This window comes from Amphibalanus amphitrite, unplaced genomic scaffold (assembly GCF_019059575.1).
Source record: "Amphibalanus amphitrite isolate SeventyFive unplaced genomic scaffold, NRLGWU_Aamphi_draft 000265F_arrow, whole genome shotgun sequence".
Classification (NCBI taxonomy): Eukaryota; Metazoa; Arthropoda; class Thecostraca; order Balanomorpha; family Balanidae; genus Amphibalanus; species Amphibalanus amphitrite.
Window position 1 is genome coordinate 704074 of NW_024881760.1, and position 13866 is coordinate 717939.

At 51.2% G+C, this 13866-nt stretch overlaps 1 protein-coding gene across 8 annotated transcripts in view; it reads right to left on the reverse strand.

Annotated features, from left to right (window-relative positions):
• Positions 1 to 1962: 1962 nt before the first annotated feature.
• Positions 1963 to 13866, reverse strand: part of LOC122386884 (cytosolic purine 5'-nucleotidase-like) — a 44286-nt gene continuing 32382 nt past the window's right edge. For 4 of the 8 annotated variants that reach the window (XM_043376592.1, XM_043376593.1, XM_043376590.1 and 1 more), the window contains 9 exons: positions 12395 to 12488; positions 10961 to 11134; positions 9735 to 9897; positions 9327 to 9549; positions 8905 to 9052; positions 8393 to 8482; positions 7777 to 7938; positions 7102 to 7116; positions 1963 to 2803 (listed from right to left, as the gene is read on the reverse strand). In XM_043376592.1, the coding sequence (XP_043232527.1) occupies positions 2699 to 2803; positions 7102 to 7116; positions 7777 to 7938; positions 8393 to 8482; positions 8905 to 9052; positions 9327 to 9549; positions 9735 to 9897; positions 10961 to 11134; positions 12395 to 12488 (1174 nt within the window). In that variant the 3' untranslated portion in view covers positions 1963 to 2698. The remainder of the gene's footprint in view (positions 2804 to 7101; positions 7117 to 7776; positions 7939 to 8392; positions 8483 to 8904; positions 9053 to 9326; positions 9550 to 9734; positions 9898 to 10960; positions 11135 to 12394; positions 12489 to 13866) is intronic. The other 4 variants (XM_043376596.1, XM_043376595.1, XM_043376591.1 and 1 more) reach the window with 1 other exon arrangement.

A 13866-nucleotide genomic window follows, 5' to 3' on the forward strand; every position in this document is an offset into this window, starting at 1 on the left:
CGATTGGTGGTATATTTTTTGGTCCTAGGTCAACATTTGACCTACTTTTGACCGGTCAAAGGTCAAATTTTCGGAAAAATATACTTTTTTCAACTTTCGGCGGCGGCGATTGCGGCAACACGGTGGGAGATATCGACTTAAAACCTTCACTATAGTGAAGGTTTTAAGGAACACGATATATCGTGTTCAAGGAACACGATATATCGTGTTCCTTGATCAATTCTCTATCGTTTGGTATGTATTTCGTTTCCCTAGCTCTAAAAATGGCGCGTTGGGAGCGCCGGAAGTCGGCAAGGTCACAGTCGGCGGCAGAAATTCGAAAAATCAAAATTTAAATTTTTGAAATCTGATTATATTTTTGGATTTGGGAGGTCCATTTGCTCCCTATAGAAGCTAATATTGCTGCATATTCCCATTGAGGTGACAAGAATTAGCAAAATAGTGGTTCGGGCGCTTTTCAAAAATAGTACCGGACGCTGTTCCTCTTGTGACGTCATAGCTCCGTGACCTGACCTGACCCGGTCAAATTTCTTATACCATATGATAGCCAATACTTGCCCCAACATGCATGGGAAGTTTCATCACGATCCATCAACCGATGTCCGTACCACCGGCAGGAAACCTCGAGCGTTGGCACTCAGTTTGTGAAAATCCGGCCGGAGGCTGTACCTCTTATGACGTCATAACTCCGTGACCTGACATGACCCGATCAATTTTTTTCGGCAAAAGATGCGCAAAGGTTGCCCCAGAGGGTATTGAAAATTTCAGCCCGCTACGACAAGCCGTTTAGCGTGCACTTCGAAAAAACCTCAGGGGGGGGGTTGATACAACCCCCCCCCCCCTAGGCGTTCTAGGGTTAAGAGACCATGGCTACATTGCGCCACAGAAAGGATGCTCGTCTGTCAGAAAGAGGGAAGGGCCTGCTGTCACCTCTGCCGGGAGATCGTATCCTAATTCCTGGGGGTTGCCAAATCAAATCCATCGAGCTCGGCGGTCGACCCCATGTAGGTACCAGTAGCCGGCCTCCTCCGGGTCGTTCATGTTTTTCCGTTGGGACTCCCGATAAGCTGAAAATGATGCATGTCGGGAAGCTTCGCTGTCAGGAGGTGAGTGTCTGAAGGCCCCTGTGGCCTGTGCCACTTGCCAGGAGCGGGAAGACTTCTAACCTGCTTCTAACATAAGGATCCGTGCTGTCGATTGGCACCGTCTAACGGAATTCATTCGTTGTAAAGGGAGGTGCTTGACGAGACCTGAGAGAAACACGCTATGTGGCTAGAATAAAACCAGCTCTCTGAGAAGTGTCACTGGGCACTGACAGCCGGAACAGCCGACCGGTGGGCGCACTATGCGATCAAGTCAAAGTTGAGCGCGCGCGTACTGCGGAACAGCCTAACTTCAGGCGTTTGTTCGTGGCGACATCTATGGACAGCCATTGTAACGATTCACGCATTGCGACGTGACGGCCGACGCACGTGACGCACGCATGTAGTTGGCTGTTTTCATCGCTAAATTCTAGTCTCCTTACTTTATTCGCTCGTGCAAACGAAACGTTGACTATTATAGCATAGCTATTTATAGCTAATAGGTATAGATCGGTAGGTAAGGGGACGAATTTTTAACACATTTACGAACAATTCACTCAGATTTTCTCGGGATTTGTCATCTAAAGGTAATATTGAATCATCACCGATGTATCCTGTCAGCAAACACTATAATCAGTGATATTCAACTCACATTTCAGATTAAATGTAGGTACTACCCGATTTCGCTCTAAAATCTAAATTGCTACACGTGTACAATACGCTGTGGCGCTCTTTCGGATCAGCATTGAGCAAGCCGTCAAATTCCCGCGGTCACGTTGTGTAAACATCAAATCGGAACTGCAGAATACCTTGGTCGTGCCGGCAGTGTGGTCAGGCCTGATCCCATGCCGCTGACTCGCCCAAATAAACACCAGCCAGCCGTCGGTATGTGTTCTCTGTATTGAAGCAACAATGGAGTGGAGCCGCCCGGTCAGGCCGCTCGCAGGCAGCCACCAATCCGGTCACAGACACTCGGCCCTCCACTAGGGACTAAAACAGCGCACCGGCCGGGCCCGCGGCCGGCCAACGTCTACACACAGACTAACCTCTAATAAAAATAAATAGCGCCGCGGCACTAAGCGATGGGTCTAGATTCTGAGAGCGTTAACACAGACAGAAGGGCGCCCGGCCTCACCTGGGCACCGCTGGCCACGACGTCGGACGCCGGGCGCAGCGTCGCACCGCGCCCGAGTAAAAACCCGCTACAACGACGCGGTAAAGCATGGCAATAGTACTCTAGCACACCCGTGTGCGGGGCAGCGCGGCGGCGGCTGATTGTCAGCGCAAGTCAGTAGCGTCATTGGCGTCAGCATCAGCCGGAGGCGGGCAGTAGGAGCCTCAGTCTCCGCCCACACTGCGAGTTCCGGTGGTAACTCTGTGGCGACACCCACCGACTGACGGGCCACGGCATCGGCCCTGTGGCTGCAAGCCGCCCAGAACAAACCACCCGCAGCCGCCCGGCAGTCCGTCCTGTACACTGTACAGCCGACCCAGAGGCCCATAGCGCCTCGGCTTACCCCGCTCACTGAACAGACCTAAAACCGGCACGGGTATCGAGCCCCGGCGGCCGGACCACGGCACGGCGACACGAGCCGACACTCGAGACCGAGCGGCGCCTACTTGGAGCCGTTGCTGTCGTCGGAATCCTCATCGTCGTCGTGGTGGTGGGTGAGACTGCGTGGCATCTCCGGTCTGGTGAGTGTGTGAGAACGCTCCAGCATCTGGGCGGTCAGAGAGAGTGAGTTAACATGAGCTCTCACTTTGGGAGGCGGGAGAGCGTGGACACAGCAGGGAGCCGGACACCTAACTATAGGTCGGTGACCGGCTCAGCACGCGAGGGATGGCAGCGCTACAACGCTACAAACACTGGGTGTGCTGAGATGAGGCAGTGGGGTCATGAGGAGCTTCGGTGTGTTCTACTTGCCAATGGCGAGATATACAGCATGTGCTTGCTGGTTTTAGTATTAAAATTCAAACGATTGGTAATGTATTTAAAAAGATATAAACATAAGGCTTCAGTAATGCTCTGCGCCAAACCACCATAAGTCACCATGCCAATGAAATACCCGTACATGTGTGTGCACTGTGCATTCAGCATTTTTAAGCACCTTCCCCAGGAGCTTTTTATCTGTGCCCAAAGGCATGGACCATAATATCAAGAAAAATTGACACTGTTCGTCAGTTGCAATAAAATGTAATGAAGGGGAAACACGCTAGGTCACCGGTGGGCCATTTACGACCATACAAGCATGCCGCCAACGCGATTGAGCTGGCAAAAGCCAGCGAGGGTTGGAGCAGCTGTAGGCCTCTGTCGAAACGATCGCCGATTACCTCGAGATGTCGGAGGAGCCAACAAAACGCAAACGCACACAGAGCGAGGACAGTCACAACACAGCAAAGCTGGCACATTTAGAGGCAGGGCGGTCTGAGCTGCGGCCGCGTCAGGTCTGCGGCTGCGTCTGCAGTCGCCAAAAACACCCACAGCTCAGCAAAGCTCAGCAGGCCAATGGCTTGGTAGGCGGCGGAAAAATCGTCGGTCCGTTCATCTGAGGAGTGAAACACACCTCCCAGACACACGGCGGAGTCACTATGGGATGTATACATACACCCGGAAGCACCAAACGTAAATCCCGCCGACTAGCCAAACCAAGAGAGTGGATAAAAGAAAAAAATCGCACCAGCTTCGGACTCGGACCAGCACACAGTTATTAGGGCGACAGTTATTTTCTGATTTTTTGAAAAAGCAAAAAGGCAGTTCATTTTATGGTTCCATAAAGCATAAAAACATCATATGCAAAGTTTCATCCGGATCGGATTATATTTAACCGTGCCTCCTCGAACTTGAATGTGTACGCTTTTAGCCATTGGGCCAGCAGTGTAGACCTTTCTGGTATGTAAACCATAAGCAGCGTTTCTCAGCTATTCATAACGATGCAATCATAAAACAAAAGACTGTGGTACACGAAAACTAGTGATGCATTGTAAAACGATAAAAAAAAAACTGAGATAAGACTCAATGAGTCTTATGGCAGTTGGCAAACTTGGACCTCCTGACGAGTCTGAGCATCTGCGTCGAATGCTATCGCTCATTACTGCAGATTCCGGGTGACGGCGCCTATATTAACGTTCGGAAACTTTCCATGGTGTGCCTCTACCGCCTGCAGGTTGTACGGGGACCCGCAGTTGCTACTGTACACGAACCCCAAGTCTAACCGTCTGTCCTGTCCAGTAACAACCGATAACATTGATATCGACTGCTGGTCCCTGTACAAGAGCAGCTGAGGTTTCCTGTGAGTACCCTCTGACAGCTTATCGTTGTTCCCTGTGAGGGTGCTGAGACAATTTACTCAGGGTCGCTGTACAGGGTGTCCGGAAAGTTCTGGCGCCTCTTTTGGACGTCGTCTAACGCGCGCTGTGATTATTGGACTTTCAACCAATCACCGCAGATATGACCCCTCGTTCACCGCTCAGCTAGGGGTCGCGTAAATATGACCTTGAAACCGTTTTCAGTGCTAGGTATATGGGCGAAGATGCGCCTTGTCGCTGAGAGCCCGCGCGCGGGGGCCCGGTGCGGCTTGAACGAGGCGCGAGTTGCAACGCGATGCGGCGTTTCCCGGCGAACGGTTGAGCAGGCAAAGGTGCACTCCAGATCGGAAATGTCTTAGAAAATATTCTCACTCAGCTACAACCACGGTATGCCAAAGCTGCTGAGACTGAACCAGCATTTCAGCGGCAATCGAAGAAAATCTTGGGTCTGATGGACACAAATGTCCCATCATCTTCGTCAAGGTCAAATAAATGACTGATAGGCTGGTCCACGAGGGGTTCCTGGACACGACAATCAAGGCGACTTGCCCTAAGGGTCATGTCGCACTTCAACAGCACGGAGCGCCCCCCAACAACGCCGCTGCCGTCCAAACCAAACTGACAGAGGAGCTCGGCGGACCAGATCACCGTGGTGAAATGAGATTAGGCCACCTTATTATCCCAGCCTTAACCCGCTCGACTAAGGCATGCTACGCGTTTTGCAGAATAAGCTCTAGGCCACCTCTCATCCCAGCCTGGAGTCCCTGAACACTCGCATCATGACAGCATGGGAGGACAGGAAATGTCCTGCACCGTCAAAACCCGCAGGCGTTTCCGCCCTTGCGTCGAGGCCGTCGTCGGCACAGACGGTGGTTACAATGAATGGGCACTTAGCAGAAGGATGTGGCTTGGTGTTCCTGGTCATTGTTTCGTTCTATTGTTGAGTATCTATGGACCAAAGGCATTTATCTTAACAATGTTGAAAAGCGCCAGGACTTTCCGGACACCCTGTACAGTAGCAACTGCGGGTCCCTGTACTACCTCTGGTCCCATCCTTGGTGAGGGTCAAGTTGTACGTTTCCATCAGAGCGACGCCACGCTCGGCGAAGTCGTTCAACACCGTGATGCCGTTGGCCTTCCCCGCTGCGGCGACATAGCGGGGGTCGTCATGCCGCTCGGCAGGGTCGGGCTCGAGGAAGCCGTCGTCAATTCCAAGGGTGACGAAGAACGTCCGCGACGATGTGGTCACGAAGTTTGCGAGGGTCTTCTGCGTCAGGTTTGCGCTGAGATCAACGTCGGCCCTCTTGGTAAAAGTCCTACGAGCCCTCGTTCGAGGCGAGGGCCTCAACAATGGCCCGCCTTCCATGCAATGGTAAGGGCTCTCGTCAAAGAACGCCAACGGGACGAGGCCGTCACTCAGATACCACAAGTGACGTCGGGCGAAGCCGCTGAGGAGCGTCTTGGCGAGGGACTTGTCCTTGTACCTGGCCAACGTCTTCAGAAGGGATTGGTCGTTCTTACGGGCCGATGTTGGGCTCGGCGCGGTGTACCACGTGGAAATGTAGACCGACACGGCAAACTTGACGAATCAACGACCAAGAACGACCTCTCCCCTTCTGACGAAATCCCCCTAAGAACGACCTCTCCCTTCTGAAGACGTTGGCCAGGTACAAGGACAAGTCCCACGCAAAGACACTCCTCAGCGGCTTCGCCCGACGTCACTTATGGTATCTGAGTGAGAGCCTAGTCCCGTTGGCGTTCTTTGACGGGAGCCTACCAATGCATGGAAAGCGGGCCATGGTTGAGGCCCTCGCCTCGAACGAAGGCTCGGAGGACCAAGCGGGCCGTCGTTGATCTCAGCGCAGACCTGACGCAGAACACCCGCGCAGACTTCGTGACCACATCGTCGCGGACGTTCTTCGTCACTCTTGGAATTGACGACGGCTTCCTCGAGACCGACCCTGCCGAGTGCCGAGTGGCATGACGACCCCCGCTATGTCGCCGCAGCGGGGAAGGCCAACGGCATCACGGTGTTGAACGACTTCGCCGAGCGTAGCGTCGCTCTGATGGAAGCGTACAATTTGACCCTCACCAAGGATGAGGACCATGGGCAGTACATCGTGCAGGTGGTGGAGGCACACCGTGGAAGGTTTCCAAACGCTAGCAAAGGCACCGCCACCCGGCATCTGCAGTAATGCGCGATAGCATTCGACGCAGATGCTCACATTTTTCAGGAGGTCCAAGTTTGCCAACTGCCACAAGACGCATTGAGTCTTATCTCAGTTTTTTTTTTAAATCGTTTTAAAATACATCACTAGTTTTCCTGTACCACAGTCTTTTGTTTTATGATTGCATCGTTATGAATAGCTGAGAAACACTGCTTATGATACCAGAAAGGTCTACACTGCTGGCCCAATGGATAAAAACGTATACATTCAAGTTCGAGGAGGCACGGTTAAATATCATCCGATCCGGATGAAACTTTGCATGTGATGTTTTTATGCTATATGGAACCATAAAATGAACTGCCTTTTTGCTTTTTCAAAAAATCAGAAAATAACTGTCACCCTAACGGTTATAAAACTCCCAATGACGTAAACGGAGCGCACTGTGTTTTAGGGTATTGTCTGCGGAGTGCGGCAGTACAACTGAGATACAGAGGCCATGCAAAGAGCGACAGACTGGCACAAAGCTCAGGGTGACGAGATCTTACCCTCCGTCGGCGACCCTGACAACACAAAGTGAACCATCAGTGTTAAGAGGCCAGGCCGGTATGTACATACAGTAAAACACACAGGACCCGTGCCACTGACACAGACTGTACAGAGAACGGCCAACACTTTACAGACAGAGAGTACAGGCGCTCGTCAGCGCTGCACTCTTTCAGGCTGAAGATCCACAGCGAACAGTGCATACGAAGTCCGAGCGCAATTAACGCTTCGGCAATCCGTTTACAATAAAAATTACATCCAACACTTGAGACAATGTACAATGCCGAGCAATTGAAAATCACAGTAGAAGAACGAGACTGCCAACGAACAGGCGATGAACAGGCAGTGGACAAATGCCACTGAAGAACAGTGACCGGATACAGCTTCCAGCGGCCGAACAAGCAGCCGCGGCGCTGCTGACACCCAGCGACAGTTACCTGAAGTAGACGTTCTCCCTGACACCCAACAGAGCATGCAAGTCAGTCGGCAAGAAATAACTTCGGCTCTTCGTCACATAAATTTACACCAAACGATCATTCAACATACATACTTCTGAAACCGATGTCGATTTTATAAATCTGTAGGACGGGATTATACTGGCAGCCATCTAACGGCGGATACCTAACATAGGACAGACTGAGAGGAGAGGCCGAGAGATCGTGTCCCGTCAGTCTTACCTGGGTCTCGGGCAGCGGCTCGACCGAGGGTAGGAACGCCGGCGGTGTGGTGGGCGAGCCTCCGCCGCTGCTGGCCGGTCCTCCCAGTGTGCGGGCGCGGGTCAGTGCCGGCCCGTCGGCCACGAACGTCTGCTCGTGGGTGACCGTCGACTCGTGCGGCAGCTAGCGGTCAGAGAACGGCTCAGCTCAGAGCACGGGGAGCCCAACCGTGGGTTTCAGCTCTAGACAACGAGCAAGACTACTAATGCATTGCAGTCAACTCGTATGGCAGTAGAAAGATGCATGTCTTAAGTAGTTACAGCAAACAAAACCCTTGAATCGTCTAGCAGTTGCATTACAAAAGTATTCTGAAAAAAGTATACAGAAGTATTCTGTAGTACTATCAGCTGCCTTGAGATGGTCGAGATTATTCACTGGCATGAGCAAACGCCTTTGATCGACCTCGACTAAAATGTCCGCGAGCCAAACGAGTTCCTTTGGCATGGAAACGAAAGACCAACAGTCCGACACTCCCATAAGGCCAGGGCTAATATCAAACACCCCTCCCTCGCCCTGTTCCAACAGCCAAGTACCCCCCCCCCCCCCGAATACCAAGCTCCCATTTAGCGTCACTCACCAGCATGGCTGGCGCGCGGAACATGTAGGAGAAGGGGTAGTAGAGCATGTTGAGCATGGTGGCGCCGTACAGGTCGGCGTACCGGTTCACCTGGAAGAGCACAGGTCAGGGTCAGGGTCAGTGATGGGGCAAAGCCCAGATCGGAGATACCGAGATAAGGTCCTAAGGTGGGATGCATGGGGACGATATTATGTAAGTGCAGTGTCAACATAAGCAGACAGATAAACAAGATTCATTTCAAGTACCAAAGAGACAACGCTATGAAACCCTGTTAGACATAGAAGCTTCAGAACGTAACATCACGTAAGCGTGAGGTCTGTTTCTATATCAAGCATCGAACATCAGTTGGAAGAATTAACGAAACATTCAGTCGTCCAACGAAAACATTCGGAGAGGAACACTCTGGAGCTACAAACTTGAATCAGCGGTCCAGAATTTCCTCAATCCACCCTCCACAGCTGCACCGTTCATGCGAATCGGCACCCCGCGGCGGCAGTGACAGAGTTGCGTACCTGAGCGGCGAAGAAGGTCTGCCGGGAGCCGCTCCTGAACACGCTGCCCAGCAGGCCGTAGCTCATGTCCATCTCGTGCGTGATGCCCTTGATCTCCTGTCGCACCTGCCGGATGTCCGGCTTCTCCTTGGTTGACGAGTCCATGTTCCTGCGAGGAAAGATGCGTTAGATGACAGAATGGAAAGGTACGGCGGCCAGGGGCTGTTATTGCACCGTCAGCAATGGCAGATGGCAGAACATTGTGCGCAGCGCAACGACTCTACATTACTGAATATAGCAAACGAGGCCAAGACTAGTGTAAGTAGTTAAGCAGAAAAGTGCATAGCGTCGTCCAGTTCCATCCCAACCCGGATCTAGTTAAAACATAGCAAGGTTACATTCACCGTCCGCCCTGAAGTCAAAACCCCGACCCATTCTCTCACTTGTAGAGCGTGCCGAGCTTGACGTCAAGACTCTGCAGCTGGTTGAAGAGCTGGCACTTCTGCGTCCACACGGAGAGTTCCTGCGTCAGCTCCGGCACGATCAGGTACGTCCTCCAGCCGACAATCTTCTTCGACTTGAGGATGTCGCCGTGGATGTGGTCGCCGAAGTACAGCACGTCGCGACCCTTGGCGTTGATCAGTCGGGAGAACACCTCGCACGAGCCTGAAAACGCGTGGGAGGATTTACTTATATAACGATCATCCTAAAATTCCATTGAATCAGTGTAGCGCCATCCCCGGCCCATCACTCATCAGTAGCTTTCGTATTTATTTTGTCTTTTATGTTGAAAATAAGTAAGCTGAGTTGAGTAGCACGACTGACGTTTCCCCTTCCTGCGGTATCCTCACCTCCCGAGTAGACCTTGCCGGACTGCAGCGGGCCCATGTGGTGGCCGATCTTCAGCGCGCCCGTCGACTCATCCACCTGGCGCAGGATGGTGCCCTCGGCAAAGAACAGCGGCTTGCGCGCGTCCACCACAATGTAGTCAAAGTAGGAGCGCCACGACCGCGACTGACGGTGGAGAGGGGGGGGAGGGGGATTAGTTCCTGTGACTCGTGACCGAGACTGCCTCGCTATCCGAACATGCAACTGCTGGTGAAAAGGGGAGGGGCTATTGCTGATCAGCATTCACGACCGCAATCACTGATGGCACGGGAGTGGACAGGTAGAAGTCACTGCAGCTGCTGGTGCTGGTAGAGCAGGGCAGTCGTGAGCGCAAGTGGTCTTCTCGACGGCCAATGTTGTCGGAGTGCGTGTTACGACAGGGGAGCATACCGGACATAGCTAGCATAAAGAGAGGGAACCTGTTGTAAGTCTATGACACTGGTACGGCCACGGTAAGAGGGGACGTTCCTAACTTCTCTGGTGCAACACTGGCTCGGTAAGAGAGAGCGCTCCTTGTGGCGTCCGGGTGTTGCACATGATAGGCGCTCACTGGTACAAGGGCACGCGACTGGCATAGTACATACAATGTTGATGTTCTCGAGTTGCAGCGTGGTTTGAGCCATGTGTAATGGGCATGCTAGCAAGACGACACGATCATAGAACGTGCTATTGTTCTGACCAGGGTCAGTCGCCGCGAATCTCAATCCGAGACCGTTCTTTACAAGGTCATCTGAACCACCACAGAAAGGTTTTCATGTACACTGAGTTGTGTAAGTGCGCCTGCAGACCAAAATAATTGTGCACTTCTCACGACATAATACAACATGAAGCTGATGCAAAACGCTTGTAAAAGAGCGGAGCCAACACGAACAAGGGTGCATTTCGCCAACACTGCCTCGTCAACTTGACAAAGCAAGTGGTTTGGCAACATCAAAGAATGTGCATTGCAGGTGCATTGTGCAAAATGCATTGTTTAGTCCCACACGATGGCCCTCTTGGAAGACGCACCATGAATCTATGCATATTGGCATAAGGCTGGAATGACACAATACACATACGCATATCCATTTTCCATCCCCCAAAAGAAATCGCTAACATGAATCTAAGCTCATCGTGTTTCTACAATACACCACCAACTTCACCACCTATCCCAAGAAACTCTCCTGAACCAGCCCCCACTCTAACTCACACTATCGAAGTTGAGCAGGAACGTCATGATGGCCTCTGTGTACCAGAACTCGGAGTTTGTCAGCAGGAACGTCTTCACGCCGTTTTCGCGGAGCCGGTCGAGCAGCATGGGCAGCCGCTCGTCCCGGTGGACGTAGTCGTCAATGGAGGCTACAGTGTGCTTCTTCAGGTCACCCTGTGAATGAGACGGGGTGAGCGGGCGTTTAGGGAGAGTAAGATACGGTGGGTCTATGGGTGGGCATGGTGGCAGAGTTGATTTATACGATAGCTCAACATCACTCCATACATTAGGTGAAATCAGTCATAACCAAATCGTAACTGGCATAACCAGTCAACCTATCGGACCAGTTGAGAAATAAATGAGGATGGGGGATATAGGGGAGTAATAGGGCTATCGGACGAGAAGGAACGAGCATAGCAAGCCATGCAGATATTACATTGGTTGATGGAGAGGAAAGGGGGAGAGAAGTAGGTACCGAAAAAAGTTTTTACTGTGAAGAGGAAAGATACTTCCTTGAAAGGGGCATGTGCCGCTCGAGACGAGACATATCCGTATATTTAGAAGAGTCAAAACTACAAACAAGGAAATGAGTACATACATATCAGGTTCAGTAACAAATGCATTCACGAAAACAGAGACTGATAAAGGAAAAGGCCTGTCCACTAGCTTTATGAGACGCCATAACAGCAAAGATGGTGACAATGGACAATGGACATGTGGCACGTCTAACCGTCGTCAAGCAAAATTAAAGTAAATAGGAGTAGAGGGAAGAGAAAGACAAAGAACATGTCATATATTTTAGCTGGATTGGCGTCGAATCTAAGACGAGCTCTAAAAGGATAAAAATAAGTGTACCAATAGCATAGCAAAGTCAAGGAAATTAAGAATGTCTAGTCAACTCGACAAATCGGGTGATTTGACAACATCAAAGAATGCGCATTGTGCAACGTGCATTGATTAGTCCCGTAACATGGTCCTATGTTCAATGCATTATGAGCAATGCAATGCATTAATGAGGAGGGTTGGAAAAGTTAGGATTGCGGATGTTTCATGTAAACTATTTTGCGAAAAGTTAGGATTACGGAATACAGATGGTTTATGTTAACTATTTTGCGAAGAGTTAAGATTACGGATGCTTCATGTGAACTATTTCAGGAACAAGATATGAGTCGACGGGCTAAGTTTAAACGTTCAGCTATATTAGAGCTCTAAACTAGGCTGCGCATACAGTTACGTTATGTAAGCATGCGTCTTACATAAGCTTACGTTTAAAGTCATCATCACGTCATGCGGAATCCGACAAAATCCGTCTGTGGAACGTCATAATCACGTGCGAGTACGAATCCTAATCCACCTTCCATTACAAGACGCAAATGTCGGGCTAGCCCTCCCCGACCGTGTTACGCAAGGACGCCTTCTGCCCGTTGGACCCACCTTCATGTGGACCCAGTCGACACTCTGGCGCACATCCTGGAAGATGGACTTGTAGCTCATGAAGAGGTCGCCGTTCCTCACGCCGTCATTGGACCTGTGCGTCAGTAGGGTGGAGGGCGTGGTCAGGCTACGGCACGGTCACCGGAACAGTGGAGAGGGCAGTTTGGCAGGATATTTCCGACGACAGATAAGGGCAAGTCGTCAGTTTAATGCATCGATTTATTCATTGCATAGACGGCAACAGAATTGGTAACTAAGAAAAGCAGAAACTATATAGATCAGAATCTCATAGAAAACAATTCAACTAAATGACAGATGCAGAAGATGGATCGAAATATGGCACAACAAGAATGAAAGCGACCTCATCGAAGAGATATTGAATGAACGAAAGAACGACTATTAGGTTCAGTTTATCATAAGGATGAAGTATATCTTAGTATAGCGATTTAATGAGGAACGTCTGTACAAATACTTCGTCTAAGGAGTTTCCTTTCTAGCCGAGTTCCGTTCGTGCAAACGGACCGAGCCACGCACCAACATTTGGTGTCTGGGGCGCCCGCGGAGGCCAGAGGCCGCGGGCCGGCTCAGCGCGGGCGGCGGAAGGACCGAGCCAGGCCACACAGGCGCGCCTAGGGGTACGGACCGAACCGTCAAACACCCCACCCTCCCTCCCGACCCACCCCGACGCAGGACGGCCTCTAATCAGAGAGACTCCATCTACCTATATTTGACTCATTAATGCTTTCCATTTAGAGAACACACCACTTACTCTCGAAAGACACCCTGTCTTAGGATCCCTACCACTTGACAACTATTGCTCTACTCTTCCTATTCTGTCCGCCAGCCTGTCCTCATCCCCATGGGCCAATACTCTTTGTTTCACGTTCATCTGTGTTAGGTCCACAGCATCCAAGGAAAAAAAGAGCAGCACCGCCCTGCCTACATCAAAGAGAGGACAGCGGAGGCGACCGGTCGGCTAGCTATAAAAAACCGGCTCCGCCGACTACTGATGGTCGCGTTATTCACACGTGAGTCATCACTGCTGTGATTCCTTGACACCAGGCCAAACGGGACCTCAAACGGGCCTCAAACGGGCCCGGGAATCCCACAGTAATTATGTAGGATACATAATGAGCAAATGATATTATACAGCGATTCAATTCAATATGTTGTATACCGACGTAAACAGGGCCCCTTGGGGGTTCCTAGCGTTCTGCAGTCTGAATAGACGTGTTGTGACAAAAGGCTAATCAAAATTGGAATGTGAAGGACAGCTCCTTACCCATCTATTCAGGTCCGTGGCACAGAACCACCGAATAATAAAGGAACAAAGGAACAAATGTATTAAATGGAGCCTGACCGGACACTGCCAGTGGTGCCGACCATGGCTTCATGCCTCGGGAGGGCCCAAACCATGCAGACGTACCGCCACCTCAGGGTGGCGTGTCAGACCGCACCACAAAGCCTGGCTG